General features: G+C 46.3%; 1 protein-coding gene across 4 annotated transcripts; it reads right to left on the minus strand.

The window, feature by feature from the left end:
- Positions 1–104: 104 nt before the first annotated feature.
- DHRS7C (dehydrogenase/reductase 7C) lies at positions 105–25811 on the minus strand. 4 transcript variants are annotated; one of them, XM_071816386.1, is made up of 7 exons: positions 25678–25811; positions 9950–10105; positions 5939–6051; positions 4427–4637; positions 3321–3413; positions 1447–1602; positions 105–429 (listed from the first exon to the last, which is right to left on the minus strand). In XM_071816386.1, exons 2-7 carry the CDS (start codon positions 10101–10103, stop codon positions 221–223), a joined length of 936 nt encoding a protein of 311 aa, XP_071672487.1. In that variant the 5' UTR covers positions 10104–10105; positions 25678–25811; the 3' UTR covers positions 105–220. The 4 variants fall into 4 exon arrangements, with proteins under 4 accessions (XP_071672487.1, XP_071672486.1, XP_071672485.1 ...); XM_071816385.1 differs by having other exon boundaries at positions 25551–25811; XM_071816384.1 differs by lacking the exon at positions 25678–25811 and adding an exon at positions 15299–15686.
- Positions 25812–25829: the final 18 nt, after the last annotated feature.

Raw genomic sequence — 25829 nt, forward strand, 5'->3', positions numbered from 1 at the left:
TTTTTAATGCAAACAATGGCATCTTGTCATATTCACTAAATCCACGAGAGTAAAGTCCCACAGACGAATGCGTGTAATGAATCATTGAATAAGACGTTGGCTGGTTCACATTTAATAAAGCCTTCTGCTTTATTCTATCCATAGTGCAAAGCAGAAATCATTGACATTTGAAATATAAACTTTTTTCATGTCAAAAGCAGGGGAAAAAGACAGAACCAAATCAACTTTCCTCTTCTGTCTTCAGCTTTTCCCTAATTCCCGAGGCAACAACGGCAAAAAACAGCTCAGGGAAGAAGGTGCGAATGTAAACTGCTGCTCTGGGGATAGGGTTGGCCAAAAGTACCTCCTGCTTCTTACTGCTTACTGTGCGCAAGACTTCCTCTGCCACCTCCACGGGGTGCACGCCATACGCAGCCTTTCTGAAAAAGACTGTGAACCGAGCAGAGAGGAGCGAGAGCTTAGAAACAGACAGGGAGACAGACAGACAGACACACTGGAGAGAACAGTGGTGAAAAGACACAGAGCCTGTGCAACAGTCAAATCAGTTCGATTCCTGCACACTCTAAATCCCTTGCCCCTTCCCCTCAGCAGTACATCCCTAAGATATTTTAACAATTTTGAGGTAAAATCCTCATAGTCCCTAAGAGAAGGAGCAATTTGAGTTGCAGTGGAACACTCCCTTGTGTCCAGTTGTGGCCCCTCAGTTCCAGAAGGACAGGGAACTGCTGGAGAGAGTCCAGCGCAGCACCAAGATGCTGAAGGGAGTGGAGCATCTCCCGTGTGAGGAAAGGCTGAGGGAGCTGGGGCTCTGGAGCTGGAGGAGAGGAGACTGAGGGGGGACTCATTAATGTTTACAGATATAGAAAGGGTGAGTGTCAGGAGGATGGAGCCAGGCTCTTCTCGGTGACAACCAATGATAGGACAAGGGGTAATGGGTGCAAACTGGAACACAAGAGGTTCCACTTAAATCTGAGAAGAAACTTGTTCCCGGTGAGGGTGGCAGAGCCTGGCCCAGGCTGCCCAGGGAGGTTGTGGAGTCTCCTTCTCTGCAGACATTCAAACCCGCCTGGACCCCTTCCTGTGGAACCTCAGCTGGGTGTTCCTGCTCCATGGGGGGATTGCACTGGATGAGCTTTACAGGTCCCTTCAGCCCCTGACATTCTGGGATTTTGTGATTCTCCCTTGGGAGCTTTCCTGCTCTGCTCTTCTTCCATTCCCCATGCCCCACTGTATTCATTTTCTCACATAATGTTGTCTCTACCCATGTTGCTTCTTTTTTCACCAGGCTCATGTGATCTCTCTAATACCTCTTCTATCTTGCTCCCCTAACCTGTTCATTGTTTCTGTTATCTCCATTCTTTTCCCTATGATGCTTTCTTCTGGGAAAAGCTTCTATACTGCTGTCTGGACCTCATCTACCACTTCTCTTTATGCATCAAGCCTTACATTTCCATATAGATGCCTCCCAGCTGCCAGGTGCTGGTTGACGATGGTATGAACAGATGAAGGTTGGATTCACAGTGCTGACAGAAATATCGAATTCTTCCATTTCAGCTCTAAGACAATCAAAAAAGCCTACAGCAGCATGTTTAGAAGCAGCATCTAAAAGAAAGAAAGAAAACCCACATATTCATGTTTGGATATATGAAAGCGTAGATATACGATTATATAGCTCCATAAAACAGGAATGCTTGGAAAACTGAGCATGAAATGACTAGCCAAAAGGCAAAAACCAGTGAATTATTTCACCCAGTGGAATTATTAGATGATGTATTTAAAAGAAACAAAATAAAGTTATTTGTACAGTAAAATTATGCACCAAATATGCAGTCCGTCTCCCTATATGTGTTAAAAAGCATGTGCCAGGATTTCCCAGTCAGAAATATTAAGTCCTGGTTTAAACAGTAATACTCTACAGTTTACCGTGGCGGATGTCTGTGATGGATGGACAGATGTCCCCGAGCTGAGTCTCCACACCATCTGCTGTTGCAGTTTGTGACACATCAATAAATGCAGTGGCCATTTCTGCAATGCCCGAGTACTTGCAGTAGCAACACAAGATACTTTTAATATTAAGGTTCATTTTAAAGTAACTGAATGCTAAGAATTTTAAAGCTGTTTTTAGTGCCTTTTTATTGAGAATGCTATCAAAGAAGGATGACAGTATGTGAACCTTGACCAAAAACCAGAAATATGTGTTAAGTGCAACAGATGTGCAACGCACTCATCCACCTGGTATGTGGCTCAGTTCACAGTGACAGTCAACCTGTGCAGAACATAATCTAAAATATGGCAGGTGGGCTCCAGGAGCAGAAAGAAGCTTCTCCATTCATCTATTTTGAAACTCCTTATTCCGGAAGCCGTGCAAAATTAACATTGTAAATACTGTATCTCTGTTAGCACTTCTGCTACATATTATTTTATACACATACAATGTATCTTGACACCATTGGCTGTTTCCTAGATAGAACCCATTCTCGATGCTCCATCTTTCTTTCTTTTCTGAGCCTTTTTTGGTAGTTTTTGTGCTTCTTTTGAAGTGGGGGACTAGAATTGCACACAGTGTTCAAGATGTGGGCAATGCATAGGTTTATATAATGACATGAAGACAGGATTTAAATCGTTTCTCTCCTGCTTTCCTTACTGTTTCTGTCACTGTATTTTGCTTTCATGGAACTGTAAGTCACAATCCTGAGGTCTTGCAGACCTTTTAATTCAGAGACCACCATCCACTCTAACCTCTGGTCACAGTTTAAAATGTCTATTTACATCTATCCTATATTTTCTGTCCACTACCTTTGCATTTTATTAATGCAAACACCTCCCATCGTAATTCAGGACAGCTTAGTTTCATGAGGAGCTTTGGATGAAAGACCTTGAACATTTTCTAGAAAGCCAAGCAGAATACAATTACTACATCTCCTTTTAAACTCCCACAGGTAAGTCCATCTAGTGCATGAGTCTCCCTTTACAAAGCAGTATCTAGCATCCACCAGTATATTTACGCATTACTTCATTCTACATCGTGGTTTGTACTAATACGCCCACTCCAGATGTTAGACCTCCAAGTTTGCTGTTTCCTGAATACCTCCCAAGATTATCATCTTGTCCTCAAGTACCTCAGGCATAAGGTAGTACTGAAAGTAGTATTCTAACTATTCTTCTTGAGTTCCAGTTCTTTGAAATTTTTTCAGCCAAATACTGTGTTAATAGTTTACTACATTAGGATGCAAATTAGCACTTTCAATAACCTGTTTCAGAGCCATGGAATACTTGCAATTTATGCATTAGAATGTACATTTTTGCTATGTATAACTTACAAGCTGCACGAAATGGGATTCCTATTTTTCCTTGGATACTGTTGATTAAAACGATTTGGCCAGTTCTTCTTGAGATCATGTTGGGAAGAATGGCTGAAAAAAAATAAAAATAAAAAATGAAATAAAATAAAGAGACACACAAGACTGGTGAAGGGACTTGAACACAAGACCTATGGGGAGAGGCTGAGGGAGCTGGGCTTGTTCAGTCTGGAGCAGAGGAGGCTTAGAGGTGAGCTCAGCACTCTCTAGAACGACCTGAAGGGCAGTTCTAGCCCGGGGGGGATTGGGCTCTTCTCCCAGGCACTCAGCAATAGGACAAAGGGGCATGGGCTTCAACTCTGCCAGGGGAAATTGAGGCTGGAGATGAGAAAGCAATTCTGTGCAGAGAGAGTGGTCAGCATTGGAATGGCTGCCCAGGGAGGTGCTGGACTCACCGGCCCTGGAGGTTTTGAAACTGAGATTGGACATGGCACTTAGTGCCATGATCTAGTAAATGGACTGGAGTTGGACCAAGGGTTGGACTGGATGATCTCTGAGGTCTTTTCCAACCCAGTCGATTCTGTGATAATTAAGAAAACTTGATATACTTAGTGAAAGGAAGTAACAGCTGAACTGCAGACAGCAAAACTTTAATGAAGGTTGTCTCAATACTGCAATCAAAAGCACTACAAAACCCAGTATATGGAAATTGTGTCTTGTAGACTTCATTGGATTCTATCATGCGTGTAGATTTGGGTGCAGTATTATCACATTTAGTCGTCAACCTGTCTGTGTCCTTGCAAGGGTTTTAGAAACAATTGTCTTTGTAACAAAGGCAGAAAGCATGTAAATAAAGGAGTCACCATATGCACAATACAATAACCGGACATTTTTAAAACTGCCTCTTTTAAACACATGCTTATATATTTCTTGATCAATCTATTTCCAAACCAAAGCACTCTGATTTTGATCTTCTGCACCTCAATTTCGGGCCATTGATTTTCACCAAATAGGTTTTGATTATAGTAAAGAAGGCAAAAATAAGTGCAAACAAAACAGTGTAATGCCAGTGACTCGGATTTCAAGCTTTCAGTGGCAACAGCCAAAGAGGAAAAAGATTAAAATACCTTTGGTTAATGTGATGGGTCCAAAATAGTTGGCATCCATTATCTTTTTGTCAAGTTCCAATGAAATGCTCTGCACTGCTCCTTTCACCTTCATACTTGCATTGTTGATCAGTATATCCACACAGCCATAGCAGTTCAGGATTTCCTTAGCTACATCTCGAATGCAGTTTATGTCTGAGATATCCAGAAATATGAGCTTTGGTGCATATGTCTAATAAAGAAAAGACTAATTTCAAGGATACCTGCTAAATAAAAAATGTATTTCCTTTTATTTGTCTTGTTAATTAATTTACTTTGATATCTGAAGTAAGTGCTTTTATCGTTCACACAAAAACTTTGATTTGTTCTTTTAACCCGCTCCAGAACAAAAGGTAGATCAACAATAAGTATTCATAGGCTCTGAAATTCAGATGAAGCAGAACACCATGGGAAGGGTAAGCTGGACTAACACTACCCTATTGAATTTTGTCTCTCTTTTAATCAGTGGAGACAGACAATAAATACAGGGGGTGACTCCCACCACTCCCAGTGATGGTCTTGCTGCAAGCAGACCTCTTGAGAACTTTATTGAGGACAGAGTCTAGGATATAATGCTTTGATAGAAAATTGACATACATAGGTGGGGGAAGTTGGAAGGCAGGAATGGTTTGTTCAGCGATGTACTCTATTTGTATAATTTCTGCAAAGACGTAGATTTTATCAGTTATGGGACAGAGGAATGAACTCTGAGTGTCTTCTCTCACTGTTATTGGGATGATGTAGTGCAGATATCTTAGTCATACTTAACTTTTCCCAGTAGAGTCTGTGCAGACTAACATAATCACACTGCTTTCATGGTAATTTTGCAGACGAAGGTCACTGCAAGAAAAGGGTCTAACACAAATATTTGTTGGTCTGGTAAGCAATGGTTATAGAATTTGTGTGATCCCTTCAGGAACACCTGTGCCCTGAAACGAATCAGCTATCTGCTGGTCACAAAGGGAAAGTTTTCCCATGAGCTTCTTCCAAAGAATTGACACTGGGGCAGCCTTGCACGTCTACCTGCGCGGTGACCCAGCCGGGGACAATGAGGAAAGGGCACTCTTATTCATGTGCTCCCATGCCCTTCTAGCTGGGACTTCTCCCAAAGCAGTGGAGAAACTAAAAATTAACTAAATCTTTAGACACATCTCCAACTGGAGTACTCTAATTATGTGGACAATGAATGATAGTTCCTGTGGTTGAATGAAGCACTTTGGAACCCTTTCATCCAAATTAACAGCCAAATTCCTCTGCCTAGCATCTCTAGCTGAGTGGCTTCTTCAAAATGCAGGACCACTCAGCTGCCTCGAATCAGCTCATGGGAGCAGCATTTCTGATTTACACTTTTGGCACCATGCTCTGTAGGCCATCAGAGGTGTTTCTTTCCCTCTTTCTCTCTGTGGACCACCTTGGCAGTGTCACCTGGGTGATCAAAATCACCATTAACAGTGAATGTTGTCAATTTTCAAAGCACACTGAGGAAATACTCACCATACTAGGGTCCGCCACTCTAATTAAAGCATCATACAAGGTTTCCAACTTTTCCCATGTCCGGCCACACAACACGAGCCTTGCTCCTCCTGCATGAAACACCCGAGAACATTCTAGAAGAGAAATACATTCACAAGAAATAATAAAATTAATAATTTCATTTTGTGTATTTGGCTTGAAATGGGATGTTGGTTTTGCTAATGATGTTGAACCTATGCTTTAAAATTTAAAATTAATTAATTTTGAAAAAATAAATATATAAGAGAAAAAGAAAGCACTAAATGGCAATAATACATCTGTGAGTAATCAATTAAAATTTAATGTCAGGTTATAATGCATAATTAATGGTACAGTATAACAGTGCTGTTTAGTCATTTGCTTTAAGAAAAACTTAATTAAGAAAGTAACAATATGCCAGTTAATGGAGGACGAGTTTGAGTTAGAAAAATTGTTCTGATTATCTTTCTTCCTTAACTCTTTCCACTTACAGACACACTTGCTATGAAGAAAATTATATACAAAAATACACGTAAGGTTTTTACAATGCAAACTACATCTTTTGCAAACCCTCACTTCTACTGCAGTATAAAGCAGAAAGAAACTAACCCCAGTAAGCTGTAAAACTAGCTCTGTATGCTACTTCCGCGAAACTTTTGGCAATGTGAAAGTCATCTGCAACTTTGAGAACGAGCAATACGGAGAAATTTACCACCTACTGTCCTGAGCACCAGTGAGAGAGGCCTTTCTTCTACAGACCCTTCTGTCCATACGTAATCCATGCCAAGACCTTCATCTCCTGAGTGTCAGACCTTCCCAGCACTGAGCAGAGGCACCAGGGCCCAGCTTGAGCTATGTCTTGTTCAGCTACACTCCTGCAGGCTCCCTGAGAAGGTGATTGCTGGATATGTTGGGCTGGCAGGGCTCTTTCTCCACATATTCAGGGGTATTCTGAGCTAGGGGTTTGCTCCAGTTTAAGCCGGGTCTCTGGGGACCATTCTTCTCCCTTTCTTATGCAAGCTGTGCTTTCTGAAAGTGGGGACTTGCACAAGAGGAACTGGCAGCCAGTGTCACCATCATCCCAGCTCAGCACCGGCTGCAAGACTGCGGCCAACCCATCGCATTAGGTCATCATGGGAGTATGTGATCAGCTCAATCCAGATGGAATACCATGCTGGAGCACCTTGACAGCGTGTGTCTGGTCTCTTCTCCAGGTGGTGCTGAGGGTGAATATATCCCTCACCGTCCTGTCAGTTTGACCAAAGAAAGGAGTTTAAAAACATGGGCATCTTTCAGGAACGCATTATCAGTTGTATCTCTCTAGCTGTGTAGCTACAGAGTGCACGTTTGGGCTCAGCTGAACTGAAACTGTGGCTCTCGGTCCAGGAATTGATCAAGATTGTCCTCCTGACCAGGAAAAGTACATAGTTTCTTGCCTTTTCTTTCTTGGAATAGATAATATCTCACAGATAGGCCTGAGGATGCAACTGATGATGTGCCCACAGTGCCCCAAACCAGAGATGTGATTTGTCTGCAGCCAGACAGTTAGTTAACAGTGGGTTATTTGTGCTGGTCGGATTGGAAATCAAGAGTCATTTTTCCTCTCCTGTTTTTTTCCCGATTAGGTCTTACAAAGGCTCTCAGCCTTGGATACCTTATATTTAGTCCCTAAATCAAATCTGTATGACAGTTACACACTCAGTGTGAGAAGAACAGGAATATGGTCTTAGAATTACTCTCATGCCTTTCCAGCCTGTTTGATTTCTTACCTCCCGTGACCTTTGTTGAATGGGCAGCGGTATGGCCCCAGTGCTACAGCCGTCTGTCCTCCAAAAAGCATTTCCTTCCAACTTCAATACCCACAGGCAAATCCAGGTATGCTAATATACCCATCTTAGGTTTCTTAAATGCCCATTTTAGACTCCTAATATCTTTATGGAAGCCCTCCTGGATCTACTCTTCTATTTTTGTAAACTTGTGCAGCTAGAGACTATTATTTCTGTATGCTTTTTCATTACTTGTAACAGTATTTTTATTAATGTCTTCCATTTTCTTTTTTCCTAGCATAGAAAGATTTTTGATTTAAAGTCCAAAATATTCTTTGCCAATACTAGAACAACTACCCCAGCATTTTTCCTATAAATATAACAACTGGGGCAACCTTGTGAATAAAACACATCTACTGTGTGAACGGCAATAAAGGCGAAAAAGAGAAACAGATGATGTTTTGCTCTAGAGCTGTTGTGGACTTTTCTGAGCTATAGCACTGAGAAGAAACAGGAACCAGGTTTAAATAACAACCGTTAACCATTGCAAACATCTCCAGTTATCATAGTTTTCGTTTCTCTTTTTTAACTTGGATGAATGTCATCTTCAGTCCAGAAGTTCTGCCATGTGGGAAAATGAATTTGGCCGTTGTCTAAGAGTTCAAACATGCAGCAGCTGGACAGCCAGCTGATATTTTAATGCTGTGGACTGAGCTGCACAGCAAATTTTGCGTGATTTGGAATTACTCAAGCCTGCAAATTACTTTTCGGTGTTACCCTATGGGATACCTGCAGAAGATATGTCTAAGATAATAGAATTGCTTTGAGTTACCTCCTTTTTCATCTATATGTGAATAAGGGGGCAGAGGGGAGAGGGGAGGCAATGTCTTTGTAGCCTCAAGAGACAGGCAGCAGTTAGTCACAAAAAAGAAAAAAGCCAGGTTAATAATAGGTTAATAAGGAAATTGAACTTAGGAAGATCTTCCCCAGGAGTCACGTAGTGCTGGAGAAATGTTCAATAAATGCTCTGTATCCCTGGAGGTATTTGCATTGAATCCACACCCAACCAGATCTAGCACTGGCGATGACGTTCCCGCTCCAAGCAGGACTTTTGTCTGGAAACCTCCAGGAATCCTATGATTTTACCAGACAACAAACATCAGCTGCTGGAGAGCTCTAAATCGTGCTTTACCAACCAGAATACCAAAATATAACAAATCAGAAAAAATGCATGTTAATATTATCTTCAGCTGAAACTGAAGTGTGTCAGGGAAAGACCAGGTGGGATATGGAGGTCAAAATCTTTCCATACCTTGTCCTAACAGGCTCTGATAAAGATCAGTTGCTGTCAGCGTAGTGTGTATTCCTGTTGCAGGTCTCTGCTCTGTTCTACTAAGGAATAATTCTTCAAGAACATTCCCTTTCCCCATCTGTTTTCTGCTCGGGAGTGCAAGGTTTCTAACATAAGGCAAGTCTTCATTGCAAATGCCAAAATGTAGCCTCAAGCTATGTTTGCTTTACCAGGCACTCGCAGCTACACCTCGAGTGGTGCCTCCAGCAGGGTTGTACATCAGGGATATATGACCCAGTACCTTTAATCTGATCTGGCAGCACCGTGTAGGCAGGAAATATGAGCCAAGAAATATACACTAAGTGGCTGGTCACCCAGGCACTCAGCTTATATAAACTATGAATTGCCACATATCCTCATCTGCTCAACCCACCGTCACGTGGAGCCAGGCAGCCCCCTGGGAATACTGGAGGGTGTCAAGGGGAGAGGAGCAACACGGGTGGTAGAGGGGGCAGAGGTGTGAACAGGGACAGAGGGATGAGCACAGTTGTTTTTAGGGAACAGGAAATGTTGAAGTCTTTAGGGGCTGAAAGTGAACACGTAAAAAGTCAGATGACACCGGTTTATACCGATAGGCTGCTGCCATGCAGTGACAGACTATGTAATAAGATCTCATAGTAGCAACATGCTAAAAATAGCACTCTTAATGTGCTTACAAAACCTCTAATTCTATTGAATTAAATAAACACAAAGCGCTGCAGCTCCTAAAAGTTTACCAGCAGTTCCTGTGGCTGAGACTAAAAATGTGCATTTAAAAATCATAGGATTTACTAAAAAAAAAAAAAGCATTTCTTTACTTCTGCTTCATCGAGGCAGTTATGAATACATACAAGGTAACATATGCACGTTTTATCACCTATAGGATGGTTCCCTGACTGAAGAAATGAGACAACTCACCCTTGCCCAGTCCAGAGGTGGCATCCGTGATCACCACCACCTTGTTCTGCACGGCCGACTTGGACAACAACCATCGGACTGTCTGGTAAATATAAATAATTCCACTGATCCCGAAGAGAAGCAATGGTAGAGCAAGTACAGCAAGAATACCCATCTCTACGGGAAGCAAAAGACCATAGGAGAGTAACAGTCATCATAATATGCATTTATTGTTTTTCAAATTCTTGTTCTCTAAAAAAGCAATGTTTTCATATATAGAAAACCCAGGACTCAACACGCCAAAGGCTTGAAGCAATGGGAAGATTGTTTTCTTATCAATGGCTTAATATTATTATGTAACAAACAGGGTAATATCGTTTGTTTGTCAGTTTTCCTCATCATTGCATGGTCTAACCAAATCTGGATTCCTTTTATTCAAAATTACTTTGTGTTGGCAAAAATATAGCAGAATTTTAGTACAAACACTGCCTTGAGGCAAAACATAGGCTAAAATATAACACTGAACTTTTCTATTTTCCTGTCATTGTAACATTATTTAAACAGACAATAAGTTTTAAATCCTAATTTCAGATAAAACACATAATGGAAGTTTTTTTTTTCTGTTCTAAAAGATAGAGAAAATAGAATCACTTACTATGGCTATGGAGACTCCAGGTACAGATAAAGCGTTCTTTTCTATTTTTTGCCAATTTTTGTATTACAGGTGTAATTAAAGTCCTTTAGCAATTCTGCAGAGCATTGCATTTGTTGGGACTGCTTGCCCTGAATGAGAATGGCTGCGTATCAGCCATGTGACAGAGATACTTTAAAAGTAAATATAGCATCTACAGTCTGATTTGCGTGCCTGACCTATCCCGTCCAACAGGCTGGGCAGTCGTGTGAAAGCCCTTGGTGCAGTTTCAGTTCAACTGTACCAAGAAGCCTCTGTCTTCCTGCCTTGCCTTCATTTGCAAGGACTGCCTCAACTTCTTGTCATTGACCTTCGATTAAATTCACACATAAAAACCTTTGTATAAACTCTGTGATCACAATAGGTCTCAAAAAAAGAAAAAGGCAAAAAGAACCATAGAGACTTTTCCACTTGAAATAACATGAATGGTGTATGTATGCGTCACTCTTGGTATCTGCACACCAATTTCAAGCCCATATCAACTTCAGGCAGGTGATCTAACTTTCACATTTTCTGCAGAGATACATGATCTGTTAACCTGACGGCCACCGTTGCATGTTGCCCTGAGAGGTTCTGGGCAAAAGAATCATTCACAATAAATCATTTCTGTTCTGTTGTTTCAAAAACTTGTATCAGTGTCTTCAATTTGTCAGTTTTGACAACCACATTCAGTACCCCTGCTCGTGCTGTTCTAATGTTCAAACTTTCATTTCCAATGAGAGAATTACAAGTCTACAAATAATAGAAAGTCATGGACACTGGAGTGCAGTAACAAGGAACAAACACTTCATGGTTACGTTGCAGGTACCAGGACAGCGGTAGCTTTCAAAGAGTGAGAAAGGATAGAAGGTTAGTCAAGAGGACACAGGAGGAACTTTAGACGTAGTTTGTGAACCTAACTTGTTCTAGAAGTTAACGACCTTGGGAATCAAGACGTGTATTCCTGCCTGTGAAAGCTGAAGTTGCATGCCAAAGAATCCATGATTTAAGTTTTCCAAACCACAGAATTGTATCATGTGCCAACGTTTGAAAAACTGCGTGCACTTGTAGCTAAAAAGACTCCATAGCGAGTGACAGATAGGAACAAATACCTGTTTTCCAATGCAAAATGGTCACAGTGTCCTAAAATTTACATAGGTTTCCACAGGAGAAGGTAAAATCATTAAGTCAAATGAGCTGAGAAGTCAAAATATTTGCAGAGACAAAATCTGATTTTCTATCACCTTCAAAGCCCCATCTATCTTCACTTTCAGAGTACCAGCTTTAAATAAACAGGTATGCATTTCCCTATCAGTAAGTAAGCTGGTTTGTTCCTTTTACAGACCAAGATGTGTCATTAGTTTAATTTCTGTAGGGTTCTGGAAATATTTTCCTGTGAAGGCAAAACATTAAAAAACTAAAGAGAGTGGATTTATAGGAGTTTCAAGTGATTTGTTTGCTTTGTTCTGAAATGGACCACAGTAATGTAAAGGCAAGAACAGAAGAAAGTCAATGGAAAGAAATAGACAATCAACAACGTATAAGATTTTAAGGATAAAATTCTAACGTGTCTATTCCTAATAATGAACAATTGCAAAGGAAGACCGCCTGAGTCATCTGGATAAATACAGACATACAGTGAGTGCAAGAACCAAAACACCCAAATCTTTCCAAACACACGAATCTCTCAGGCGGGTGAGGTACGGGAGAAATCTATTCTGCACTGCCACCTGCAGAGCATCATGGAAACACCCCCGAAACAACCAGGAATTGTTTCCGTGCATGGATCTGAAACAACAGAAGTGAGACCTTCACTTCCCCTCTGAAATCTTTATATTCCAAACACCTTTGTCTGGAACTGAGCTCCAGGAACTGTCCCGGATGACACCAGAGCTCCACAGCGTGTGTTTAACACACTATAGAGAAGTCGACCATTGGGGCACTGCTGGTTAAACATTTCATTCAGGAAGAAGAAACCAATAATTCAAATCCACATCTGCCTCAAAAAATGACCCTGACTTTACAGCTATTATTTTTGGGGGTTGTGAACTCCCTAAGCACCGGGGCCAGTATTGTTCAATATACTCATCAGTGACTTGGATGAGGGAATAGAGTGACTGTCAGCGAGTTTGCTGGTGACACCAAGCTGGGAGGAGTGGTGACCCTGGAAGCTGTGCTGCCATCAGAGACCTGGACAGGCTGGAGAGCTGGGCGGGGAACAATTTAATGAAATAGAACAACGGCAAGCGTAGAGTCGCTGTTAGACTGGGGTTTTTGATCTCTTTTTAATTGTTTGAGATACTCTTTAGGTATTGATGTTATGAGGATTAGAAAAGCAATATTTATGAGATGAGTAATTCGTTCCTGATTAATTTTCTTCCTCTTATGTATGCTACTTGTTTTGTGTTGGTCTTGGTGTTACCTCGGTTCTTTTCCTGTTTTTCCTTTCCAGTGGATTATTGTTCTGTCTTTTTCCCATGCACTGCTCCTTTTTTTCCCCTAATTTATGTTCATGGACGTTTTTAAGTTATTATATATCAGCTTTTATTTTGTATTTCATAGGGCCACAGAAAGATTCAGTTTGGAGGGGACCTGGTAAAGACGTCTTGTGCAAGAAGGTCCTTTCTTTTACCACCTCAGGTGTTTTATTTTTGTATTTACTTGGAAGTGGCATATGCAATAATGATTTTCCTTTATTTTTATACATTCTTGGAACACTTTCTCTCTCCTTGTCCCTCTTTATACAAAACTTCTATTTAAAAAACATTTGATACATATTCATGGAAATGGAACCCAAAAAAACCAAGGAAGAATTCCCTGCGGGTTTTTCAGCCATTCTGTGTGTTCTGTCCACTTTCTTCTCCGCTTTTCTTCACTTTATGTAGCACATGGAAGCTTCTTTAAGGAGAAGGTTGGTACTGGGATGGTGCAAAGCTGAGGCCTCTCACCAGAACTGTACAACTGCCAAACTGAAGTCAGAGTTCTATGAGTTATGCCCATTCTTCAATGAAATTCTTGTTATTTAGCTCTTATCAGAGAAATGAAATAAGGTTTATGCCACTATACTCGGTGTTTCTGTCTCAACGGCTGTTTATCATTAGTCAGCCCACTACTGTTCAGCAGGCTGACGAAGGTGCCTAGTTCAGATTCCAGTGATGTACACATAATTTACAATATAAATCAGTACTTAGTACTAATTACATTGATTATTACTAAATAAGCTCATGTTTCCAACTAAACCTGTAGTATCAATGGCTATCTAATACTGCACTTAACCAATGCATCTCACACTTTTTTCCTGCTGAAATGCTACTATTACATTTGCCGTGGAATTGATGCAGCAAATGTGGTCCCACTGGCTGAATCATGGCCAGACTGTATCTTAGCTTTAATTCCACAATGTCTGAACAACTGTATGGATGATTTAGATGAGGGGATTGAGACCATAATCAGCAAATTTGCTGCTGACACCAAGTTGGGAGGGAGTGTGGAGCTACTGGGAGGCAGGAGGGCTCTGCAGAGGGATCTGGATAGGCTGGAAAAATGGGCTGATTCCAATGGGATGAAGTTCAACAAGGCCAAGTGCTGGGTCCTGAGCTTTGGCCACAACAACCCCTGCAGCGCTCCAGGCTGGCACAGAGTGGTTGGAGAGCAGTCAGGCAGAAAGGGACCTGAGGGGACCAATGGACAGGAAGCTCAACAGGAGCCAACAGTGTGCCCAGGTGGCCAAGAAGGCCAATGGTGTCCTGTCCTGTATCCAAAATAGCGTGGTCAGCAGGACAAGGGCAGTGATCCTTCCCCTGTACTCTGCACTGGGGAGGCCACACCTGGAGTATTGTGTTCAGTTCTGGGCCCCTCAGGTCAGGAAAGAGATTGAAGTGCTGGAGCGGGTCCAGAGAAGAGCAACAAGACTGGGGAAGGGACTTGAACACAAGCCCTATGGGGAGAGGCTGAGGGAGCTGAGCTTGTTCAGTCTGGAGCAGAGGAGGCTTAGAGGTGAGCTCAGCACTCTCTAGAACGACCTGAAGGGCAGTTCTAGCCAGGGGGGATTGGGCTCTTCTCCCAGGCAGTCAGCAATAGGACAAGGGGGCATGGGCTTCAACTCTGCCAGGGGAAATTGAGGCTGGAGATTAGAAAGCAATTCTGTGCGGAGAGAGTGGTCAGCATTGGAATGGCTGCCCAGGGAGGTGCTGGACTCACCGGCCCTGGAGGTTTTTAAACTGAGATTGGACATGGCACTTAGTGCCGTGATCTGGTCAATGGACTGGAGTTGGACCAAGGGTTGGACTGGATGATCTCTGAGGGCTTTTCCAACCCAGTCGATCCTGTGATTTTGTGATAGAGTTTACAGTCACCGACTGACGAAACAAAGGACCATCTTCTGAGTATAAAAATGGCTACAGGTAGATTTCTAGGCATTTACCTGCATTTTCTCCTAAGCCACTAATATTCAGTAGCATTCTTTGTCGAGTGTGTTTCACTGTTGAGAGCTACCAGTGTGGAAGAGTTATATAAAAGGGCTCTCTTGGGTGTTAGACGCACCGTTTAATAAAAGGAATACTCAGGTTTTCTTATCCTTGTAATGACTAAGGGATAATATTATTCATTGGTTTTGATCTTTCAACACTTTTAAAAATTATTATTTTTTTAGACCTGCATTTAGTAGCACAGCTTTCTACTAAATGCCTTTTTGTGTATACCTCGATAAAACTGTTCATCCCAACGAGCTATGGGTTTGGTCATTTCGGTCAAGACATCCAGGTGCTGGAGCGTGTCCAAAGAAGAGCAACACAGGATTTAAAAACTCTGCCTCTTTGGGAGACATAAAAATATCTCTGTCTTGAAAGAAAAGAGACAAGAGCGCTTTCACAAGCTGCCTCTACCCCTTCTCCTTTTGCCACTTTTCCCACCCTGGTTTGGGGCCCATTGCCCCAAATGGGGACCTTCCCCTGCACGGCTGCACATCCAGAGTGGGAGCTGCCTCCATGGCACGAAAACACCCCAACCACCCTGAATATGGGTCTGCAACGGGGAGCGGGGGGAATAAAACAAACAATTTGGGGCTTCTTGGAAAGCAAAATCTCCCTGGAGTGTGCAGCTGGAAAGCAAAACAAACCACATTTTCATGCACTAAACCAAAAGCATGTTGTGGAAAAGTGCCAAAGCCCCTCAAAATTAGATATTCTGCAGAAGCCAAAAAAAATATTTGTGTATTCTGGACAAGCGACCCAGGCCCAGTCCCCTCTGGTTTGAGGAGAACATGGGGGGAAACGCCAGCGGCCGCAGGGGCATCGCTGGGGATGCTCCGGTGGGCAATGTCTGCGGGGGTCGGTTCTCCAGAGCGGATTCTCCATTGCGGGTGGTCCCAGGTGACTCGGCTGCTGCGGGTGGTCTCGGGTGGACCCCCCGGTGAGGTCACCCCGTACACGTCCCCCTGTGCACCTTTCCACTTCCACACCCCCCCGCCCCGCGTCTCCCATCCCCTCCGCGTGTCTCTGCCCCCCCCAATACTTTCTCTCCAAACGTGCCCCACGCGAGCTCTTCCCCCAGTGACACCCCCATCCTTTCCCCTCCGCTCTCGCGTCCCCGCTCCCTCCTCTCTCCCCTCCGCACCGCCCACCCATTCACCTCCGGACCCCGGGGGCGCTGCCTGTACCCCCAAACCGCCCGTTGTCTCCCACTTGCTCTCTGTCCCACCCACACCCCCGCACTCCTCTGCACCCCAGTCCCGCAGCGGTTGTTCTCAATGGCAGTTTGTGTTTTGCGATCATTTCCATTTCTGTCCCTTCTCAGCGTTTATTTCTCCGTTATTTCCTTTTCGCTGCTGCCGCCCGGCGGCCAAAGCGCGGAGCTGCAGTTTGAAGGGGGGGGTGGGGGAATTAATGAAATATTACACGGGAAGAGTAGTCTTACACCTGCGCAGGAACAACCCCAAGTTCCAGTATAAGTTGGGGAGTGACCTATTAGAGAGCAGTGTAGGGGAGAGGGACCTGTGGGTCCTGGGGACAGCAGGGTGACCATGAGCCAGCACTGGGCCCTTGTGGCCAGGAAGGCCAATGGTACCTGGGGTGGATTAGAAGGGGGTGTCAGTAGGTCAGAGAGGTTCTCCTGCCCCTCTGCTCTGCCCTGGGGAGACCACACCTGGAATATTGTGTCCAGTTGTGGCCCCTCAGCTCCAGAAGGACAGGGAACTGCTGGAGAGAGTCCAGCGCAGCCACCAAGATGCTGAAGGGAGTGGAACATCTCCCGTGTGAGGAAAGGCTGAGGGAGCTGGGGCTCTGGAGCTGGAGAAGAGGAGATCCGCTTGTCACGGAGCCACCTCGAGATTCGTTTAACGGACAACAGGGTCCAGAATGTGAGAAATGCAGTTGTGATTTGTGCTAAGGTGTTTAATGTTTACAGATATAACCAAATCAGGCACAGGTTCTGAACCTGGAAAAAGGAAAAGGTGGTTAAGTTCTATGTAAAAAGTTATGAAACTTGTTTATGAAGTTATATTGATAGAGGGAACTAATATTTTAAGGGTTAACCAACCACATAATAAGGGCCTACTAACGAACCAATACTTTACACCACATAATATCTAGTTTAGAGCTGTATGTAACCAGCTGTGTTAAGAAAAAAACAGAACCTCATCGAATGCCGAGATAAGAAGTTTTACAGCCCCAGCTGTAACCTTGAGGAGACAAGATAGCCAAGATGTACAGCAAAAGGGGGCGCCAGTCTGATTTCGGTCAACTTGGCAGCTTGGGTTCCAGCCAATTCAGCATAATGAGCCACAGGTAAAAAGTTCACTGTGATGAAGCTGAAGGAGCCTTCATGCAAAGACCCCTCCTCAAAATCACCAAGTGACACTGCACAGGTACAACAGGGAGGGTCAAGGAGGAGACTATGGAAATGGTTATCTGAGACTCATTTTAATAAGAAGCAGGGAAAGGTTATGAATATGTAGAGGCATTCCTGGGGTCATTACGAATATGTAACACCTTACTGTACTCAAGCACACTTCCCGTTGTTAAAAGGTGTGCGTGTTGGGCGGAGCGAATCCCCTGCACACCCAGCGCTGTTTTGCTTATGCTCTAATGAACACATGTTTAAGGAATACAATTAAGGAATTGGATTAAACGTTGTTTATCCATAGAAAAAACCTAAGTTATTTATTTCAACTGGTGACCCCGACGTGACAACCTTGGATGGCTCTGTGTTACCTCAGGTTCAAGGGAAGTGCCCCACTTTAACAGTGGCCCTTGGACTCGGGTGTGCGGAGAGCTACCAACGTTATTCAAAATTAAAGCAGAAGCCAAAGCACGGAGCTCACTCCCCCTGAATACTGCAGTTTACCCGTAATCCAGAGCGCACGACGGTCCCGATGGGTAAAGTGGACTGTAAGTACCGCCGGGTCGGGCAGTGTGACTGTGTGACTGGTGCTGGCTGAGATGCAACCTGGCTGCGAAGCAAGCGCGGAGTCCTTCTAAGCGCGGTTCCCTTCTAAGCGCGGTTCCAACACCCCACGAGGGGCTTGGCCACTGAAGGGACAAAGCGAGTGAAGCACTCTCTATCTGTGTCGTGGGTTCGAGCCCCATGTTGTGAGCCAGGTTTCGTGGGTTTGAGGTTCCCACAAGAGGTCGAAGGAGAGTGACCTGCCAGACGTACCCCCCCTCACAGTCCTTTGCGGGGTGGGGGAGATCATGTTAGAATTCTGGGATGAAGAGAACTTCACCCAAGGAAAAAGCAACGGATAAATGGACTCAAGGAGTAGACCCCCCAGTTTGTAACAAAATGCTGGGGAGATATAAGAAAGAAACTAGAAACTCAGAGAGCTAAGGAGAAACCAAGAGTTAACTCATCCCTCATCCCACCTGTTGGGACGGGACAGTTTATTGGGTGTCAGAAGTGGGATATTACATGAGAAGCGGTTTGGGGGGGATAGGAGCCAGAGGCTCTAAAGGAGGACTGATCGGTCTGTGCCGCGTTCTCCGGCAGTGGGTCATGGCATCCTGGGTCAAGCCAGGCCTGGACTGCTCCCTAATGTTGAGTTTACTGAAAGATTATAAGGCTTGCCGGACTCCTGAGGGTCTTAGGTGGGCTTCTGGACGTTGGTCGGCTCCAAATATTTTAACCGAGCAAATAAGGGACTCGGCAAAAGAAAGCAGATTTGAGATCTCTGCTGTTTTGGAAGCAGCATTGATAGCTGCCCCGAAAGACAAGCAAACTGAGCAAGAGGTCATTAAATCACTTTACACAGATTTACAAGCAGAATGGTTTGAACTTCAGCAAGCAGAAAGAGAATTAGCTGATAACAAATGAATCACAGAAAACTTGCAGAACAGTCTGCAAGATGCCTTTTAGTACTAGTTTTTTTTCTTTGTGGGTATCTGTCTGAATGTGTTGCAGTTTTGTAAGTCTGTGCCTGTTACGCGGTACAGTAAGATCACAGATGGACCCAAAATGTGCGCTTTGTGATGATGAGCAATTTGGGTCTTGACTGTGTGAATGTGGTGATAAGGTTTGGTGTGTGACAGCCGTTCCTTTCTTGCTGGCACACTGGCTTTGTTCTGGTATCCAGACTTGCGCAGCTCTGCGACAGGCTGTGTCTCATCTCGGTGTGCTGTATTTGGCTCTTTTGTACGTACACCGGCTAAAGAATCCTGGTTTGGGGTAACAGCCGTAGCACCCCAGATGGGACACTGATAAAAGCCTTGCCCGGTCCAGCTCGCTGCGGCGGGGGGGTGGGTGCCGATGGGGCTCCAGCCGCACTGCCCTGTTTTGTCAGGAGCCCCAGCGGTGCCTCCGCCTGGCTGAGCAGTGAGCGGTTCAAAGGTGCAATGCAACATCGAGATGTTGGCTTGAATAATTGTAACTGTGATCTGTTCGCATATTTGAACTCGGTATTTGGTTTGCGTGCCTGAGCTCAGTATTTTGGTTTGTATATTTATATTTGGTACCAAAAGAATTTGTTTCGGGAGATAATTCCAAAATGAGAATCGGTTCCATTACTAAAGTACCACTTTGCTCCCCCTTCAGATGCATCTGTACACATCAGATAAAATTAGTGGGGGAAGTGATTTGAATGTGAAATTCTGGGTGAGCTGTATTGCAGTCAGTGTTGTTCTGTGGACAGACTGATTTGGATCTAAAATTAATGTAAGGGATTGATGCTTAATATGCTGTTTATTGACATCTGTAAGAAATTACAAAAGGTAGCAGCTGAGGGACGTAACTATTGCTGAGCTAATTAGAATTGCACCTAAAGTTTATAGTCACAGGAATCAAATGAAGAGAGAAAAAGGGCAAGAGGAGCCCAAGCCTACGCTGTGAAGTTTGAACATGAAGTTCAGGGCCCGGCAGCTCCCCCTCGATCAGCTGCGGCGAGAAGAAAAGAAGTCAAAAAGCTGAGTGCCCGCTAAGGCGGCGGAAAAAGGTGTGGGGGGGAGAGCGGCGGCTGCTGGAGCTGGAGCTCAGCTCCTCTCCTCCGGGCTCGCCGCCCGCGGGGGATGAAGCGGGGGGGCAGTCGCCGCCTGGCCCGTTCCTGCGGGGCTGCTCGGTTGTGTGTAACGCGCACACAGCACCCGGATTTCCCCTTAGATACCCACCTTCTGACCCAGGCTCAGAAGTAGGGATTCGGCCACTAATAGAGAAATTCCCGCAAACAGGGTTAGTAAAGTAATGTGAGTCCAGTTAAAACACCCCTACGTTGCCTGTCCGCAAGCCAGACGGCTCATATTGGATGGTTCAGGACTTAGGAGCTATAAACAAAATAGCTGAGGACCTCTACCCAGTGGTAGCAGACCCATACACCCTTCTGACAGTATTAACACCTCATTTGACTTGGTTTATCGTTTTACATTTAAAAGATGCTTTCTTTTGCCTCCCTCTCCATGAAGCCAGCCAGACAATATTTGCATTTGAATGAGAGAACCCTAAAAATAAATGTCAAACCCAGCTCACATGGACGGTGTTGCCACAAGGATTCAAGAACAGCCCAACAGTATTTGGAAATCAGCTTGCTAAAGATTTTGAATCCTGGGAAGCCCTGTCTGATGAGGGACAGATGCTACAATACGTGGATGGCATTTTAATCGCTACTAGAACCAAGGAGACGTGCATGACCTGGACCCTGTGGACCAGAAACACCTGCAATGGAGTAAGGAAGCCACACGAGCCTTTAAGAACTTAAAAAGGCTTTGATGTCAGCCCCTGCTCTAGGACTCCCACATGTGAGTCAACCATTTTCCCTGTTCTCTCAGGAGAAAAGGGGAATACCCTTGGGTACATTGGCACAGGATCTTGGCCCGTATCGACAAGCAGTGGCCTATTTCTCCAGACAGTTAGACCCAACTGCAAAGGGGTGGCCCGGATGCCTGCGGGCAGTTGCTGCAGTGGTACTGAATATACAGGAGGTCCAGAGATTTGCCGTGGGTCAGAAGATGACTGTGCTCGTATCCCCCCCAGTGTCTAACAAGATGGTGTAGAAATTATCACAGTATCACAGTATCACAGTATGTTTGGGATTGGAAGGGACCTCAAAAGATCATCCAGTCCAATCCCCCTGCTGGAGCAGGAACGCCTAGGTGAGGTCGCACAGGAAGGTGTCCAGGCGGGCTTTGAATGTCTCCAGGGAAGGAGACTCCACAACCTCCCTGGGTAGCCTGTTCCAGTGCTCTGTCACCCTCACTGAGAAGTTCTTTCTCAAATTTAAGTGGAACCTCTTGTGTTCCAGCTTGATCCCATTGCCCCTTGTCCTATCATTGTTTGCCACTGAGAAGAGCCTGGCTCCATCTTCGTGGCACTCACCCTTTATATATTTATAAACATTAATAAGGTCACCCCTCAGTCTCCTCTTCTCCAAACTAAAGAGCCCCAGCTCCCTCAGCCTTTCTTCATAAGGGAGATGCTCCACTCCCTTAATCATCTTTGTTGCCCTACGCTGGACCCTCTCCAGCAGTTCCCTGTCCTTCTTGAACTGAGGGGCCCAGAACTGAACACAATATTCCAGATGGGGTCTCACCAGGGCGGAGTAGAGGGGAAGGAGGACCTCTCTCGATCTACTGACCACCCGCCTTGTAATACACCCAAGGATGCCATTGGCCTTCCTGGCCACAAGGGCACAGTGCTGGCTCATGGTCATCCTGTTGTCCACCAGGACCCCCAGGTCCCTTTCTCCTACACTGCTCTCTAATATGTAATTTCCCAACCTATACTGGAACCTGGGGTTACTCCTGCCCAGATGCAGGACTCTACACTTTCCCTTGTTAAATTCCATCAGGTTATCCCCCGCCCAACTCTCCAGCCTGTCCAGGTCCTGCTGGATGGCAGCACAGCCTTCTGGCGTGTCAGCCACTCCTCCCAGCTTAGTGTCATAAGCAAACTTGCCGATAGTACACTCAATTCCCTCGTCTAAATCATTAATGAATATATTGAATAATATTGGCCCCAGTACTGACCCCTGAGGCACTCCGCTAGATACTGGCCTCCAACTGGACTCCACACCATTGACCACCACTCTCTGGCTTCTCTCTTTAAGCCAGTTTGCAACCCACCTCACTACTCTATTGTCTAGACCACACCTCCTCAATTTAGCTGTGAGGATGCTGTGAGGGACTGTGTCAAAGGCTTTACTGAAGTCAAGGTAGACCACATCCACCGCTCTGCCATCATCCATCCACCTTGTTACATTCTCATAAAAGGCTATGAGGTTGGTCAAGCATGACTTACCCTTGGTAAAGCCATGCTGACTGCCCCTAATGACCCTCTTATCCCTGATGTGCCTTGAGATGACACCAAGGATAAGCTGTTCCATTACTTTCCCAGGGACAGAGGTGAGGCTGACCGGTCTATAATTACCCGGGTCCTCCTTCTTGCCCTTTTTAAAGACTGGAGTGACATTTGCTTTCCTCCAATCCTCGGGCACCTCTCCCGTTTCCCAAGACTTGGCAAAAATGATGGATAGCAGTCTAGCAATGACTTCAGCCAGCTCCCTCAGCACCCGCGGATGCATCCCATCTGGACCCATGGATTTATGGACGTCCAGACTACTTAATTGTTCCCTAACCCAGTCCTCATCGACTAAAGCAAACTCCTCCATTAACCTGGCTTCATCCGGGGTCTCAGGAGTACAGGGTTCCCCAGGACAGCCTCCAGCGGAGTAGACAGAGACAAAGAAGGCATTCAGCAATTCTGCCTTCTCTGTGTCTTCTGCCACCAGGGCACCCACCTCATTCATCAGTGGGCCTACATTGCCTCTGGTATTAGTTTTATCTGCTATGTATTTGAAAAAGTTCTTCTTGCTGTCCTTGACCCCTCTCGCCAGCTGTAATTCTAAGGAGGCCTTGGCTACCCTAGCTGCCTTCCTGCATCCTCTAACAGCAGCCTTATGTTCCTCCCAAGTGGCCAGTCCCTGCTTCCATGACCTGTAAACTCACCTCTTCTGCTTGAGCATACCCAACAGATCGCTATTCAACCACGCAGGCCTCCTGGCTCCCTTCCTCGACTTCCTACGTGTGGGGATGCTCTGATCCTGAGCATGGAAGAAGCAATCTCTGAATGCAATCCAGCTCTCTTGGGCCCCTTTTCCTTCAAGCAGTCTTGCCCATGGGATTTCCCCCAGCAATTGCTTGAAAAGGCCGAAATTAGCCCTGCCAAAGTCCAGGGTTGCAATTCTACTTGCTATTCTGTTCCTGCCACACGAGATGCTGAACTCCACCATCTCGTGGTCACTGCAACCCAGGCAGCCCTCAACCTTTACTGCTTCGACCAGACCCTCTTTGTTAGTGAGGATGCGATGCAGCAGTGTACCTCTCCTGGTCGGCTCCTCCACCATCTGCATGAGGAAGTTATCATCAAGGCACTGGAGGAACCTCCTGGACTGTGGCTGGCTGGCTGAATGGTCCTTCCAGCAAACATCAGGGAAGTTAAAATCACCCACAACAACCAGGGCCTGTGACTGTGAGGCCACTCTCAGCTGCGCATAGAAGGCCTCATCAACTTCCTCAGTCTGATCTGGTGGCCTGTAATAGACACCTACAAACCTATCACCCCTGCCAGCCTGTCCCTTGATCCTGACCCACACACTCTCAACTCGTTCCTCATCCGCTCCTGGGCAGAATTTAGTACATTGCAGTTGCTCTCTCACATAGAGAGCAACTCCACCATCACGCCTGGCTGGCCTGTCTTTCCTGAAAAGGGCGTAGCCATCCATGACTACATTCCAGTCACGTGAACTGTCCCACCACGTTTCTGCAATTGCCACCAGATCATAATCTCCCGACCGAACATAGGATTCTAACTCCTCCTGCTTATTCCCCATGCTGCGCGCATTGGTGTACAGGCATTTCAGGGAGCGAGCAGAGCACACCAATTTCTCCCTAGGGGCACAGGAGGCCACCCGGTCCTCATCTGTTTTAGAATGCTGCCCCACTGGGGCAAGCCCAACTACAACCCCATCCCCCTTCGAGCCTAGTTTAATGCTCTCCAAATGAGCCCAGCTAATTCCTGCCCCAGCATCCTTTTGCCCCTGCGAGATAAGCCTTTCCCGCATAACACTGTCCGGACTGGAGTCTTATAAAACCAGCCATTATCAAAAAAACCAAAGCCCTGCCTGTAGCACCAGTCTTGGAGCCAACCATTTAGAGACTGAATTTTCCGATTTCACCCCACATCGTCACTTGAAGAGGGAAGGAGTGAAGAGAAGATCACTTGAGCCCCTGAATCTTTCACCATCCTTCCCAAGACTAACGTTGTCAACCCAGCTTCTTTCCTCAGTGGTAACTTTGGAGAACCAGTTCATCATGACTGCCTGGAGACCGTCGAAGCAACACCATCCAATCGACCAGATCTAAAAGACATTCCTACTGAAAACGCTGAAAACTGGTTTACGGACGGAAGCAGCCATCCTTTTCTTACTCCTGCAGGGATCACCGCCCCTTAAGGGGTGGGGAGGAGGAGGAGATCCCTTCGGTACCTGCAGTCTGCTGGTTCACTGCTGGGGCGCAGTGCTAGGCGCGGGAAATATGAAAATAAACCGGAGCAGCAGCGCTCCTGGGGCGGGGGGTGTTCCCTGCAGAGCATCCCCCCGGGAGCCGGGCCTCGGCTCAGCCCGACCCAAACCCGCCCCACGCCCACCCGGCAGAACCTCAGGAACCAGGGGACAAGTGACCCCAAGATGGGGGTGGTCGGGCAGAGAACGGGTTCCCTCTGGCTGGGAAAGGGGGCGTTGAGCTGAGGGGGAACGGGAGGTTTGGAAAAGGGGAAGGGGGTTCCCTGCGAGGCAGCGAGGTTGCAGGGGGGGTCCCGTCCCCTCACGCAGCCACGCCAGCTCCGCCAGGGGCTGGAGCGCCGCTCCCCGCGGCCGCCGTCCTGTCCGCGCGAGAGACCGCCCCGCCGCCATCTCTAGTGAGGGCACAACGGCCGCGCTCTCCCCGCACCGCGCTCTCCCCGCACCGCCCGAACGGCGCCGGTACCCGAGCAGGAGGACTCGGAAGGACGTTAACTCCCCCTCCTCGGCGGGGTGCGCCGCCCGCTTCCCAAGAGCGGCTCCCAGAGCGACCGGCTCCCCTCCTCCCCGGCGGCACGAGGCACGGCCTCAGGGCGGCGGCTTCACTGCCCGCGCCCAAGATGGCGGCGCGACGGGAGCGGGAAAGCGTGAGGCGCTGCAGGCGTCAGGCCCGGCCCGGGAGCCCCCAGCCGCTCCTGCTCCCACGCACCCCCCCCGTTTGCTTTACATGTGTGTATCGTATATAAATGCAGAGACAAGGAGCAGCGGCACGGAGCAGGCTGCTGGGTACGGGCTGTTCCCTCGGCACACACACCCACACGCCCCCGTCCGGGGCCGCTGGGCACGAAAGGGAAGGTGAGGGAAGAACGAAAACCAAAGGCACAGAGGCGTCCTGGCTGAAGCCGAGCTGTGCTCATCTACCCTTTGAATGACAATTCCAAAGGCACATCCCCACTCACGAAAGCTGGCGGCTCCGCAGGGTCCCCAGCAGACACAACCACCACCGGCGGGGCGGGGGGGGCTCTGCCCGGGGAGCTCCCGCAGGGTCCGCAGTCTGAGGACAACGCTCCGCCCACAGCCCTGCACCGAAACCGCCGGAAGGTCCCACAGCCTCCTTGTCAAGCCCAATGGAACCCGAGCTGGGCCCGTATACGGTCAGTGCTCCAGAGGCTTCTCTGCTCCCAGGCGTTTCATTCAACGAGGCCCCGTCTGTCAGCCAAGGGCTGTGGGCGTGACCA

Source organism: Patagioenas fasciata, chromosome 18 (genome assembly GCF_037038585.1).
Source record: "Patagioenas fasciata isolate bPatFas1 chromosome 18, bPatFas1.hap1, whole genome shotgun sequence".
Taxonomy (NCBI): Eukaryota; Metazoa; Chordata; class Aves; order Columbiformes; family Columbidae; genus Patagioenas; species Patagioenas fasciata.

Excerpts from the sequence above, each read along its gene's own strand:
- DHRS7C (XM_071816384.1), bottom strand. The coding sequence starts at position 15,341 with ATGACCAAACCCATAGCTCGTTGGGATGAACAGTTTTATCGAG. Across the intron at positions 10,106-15,298 it reads GGATGAACAGTTTTATCGAG|AGATGGGTATTCTTGCTGTA; the intron begins GTATACACAAAA and ends TGCTTCCCGTAG. Across the intron at positions 430-1,446 it reads GGAGGCATCTATATGGAAAT|TCTTTTTCAGAAAGGCTGCG; the intron begins GTAAGGCTTGAT and ends CTCGGTTCACAG.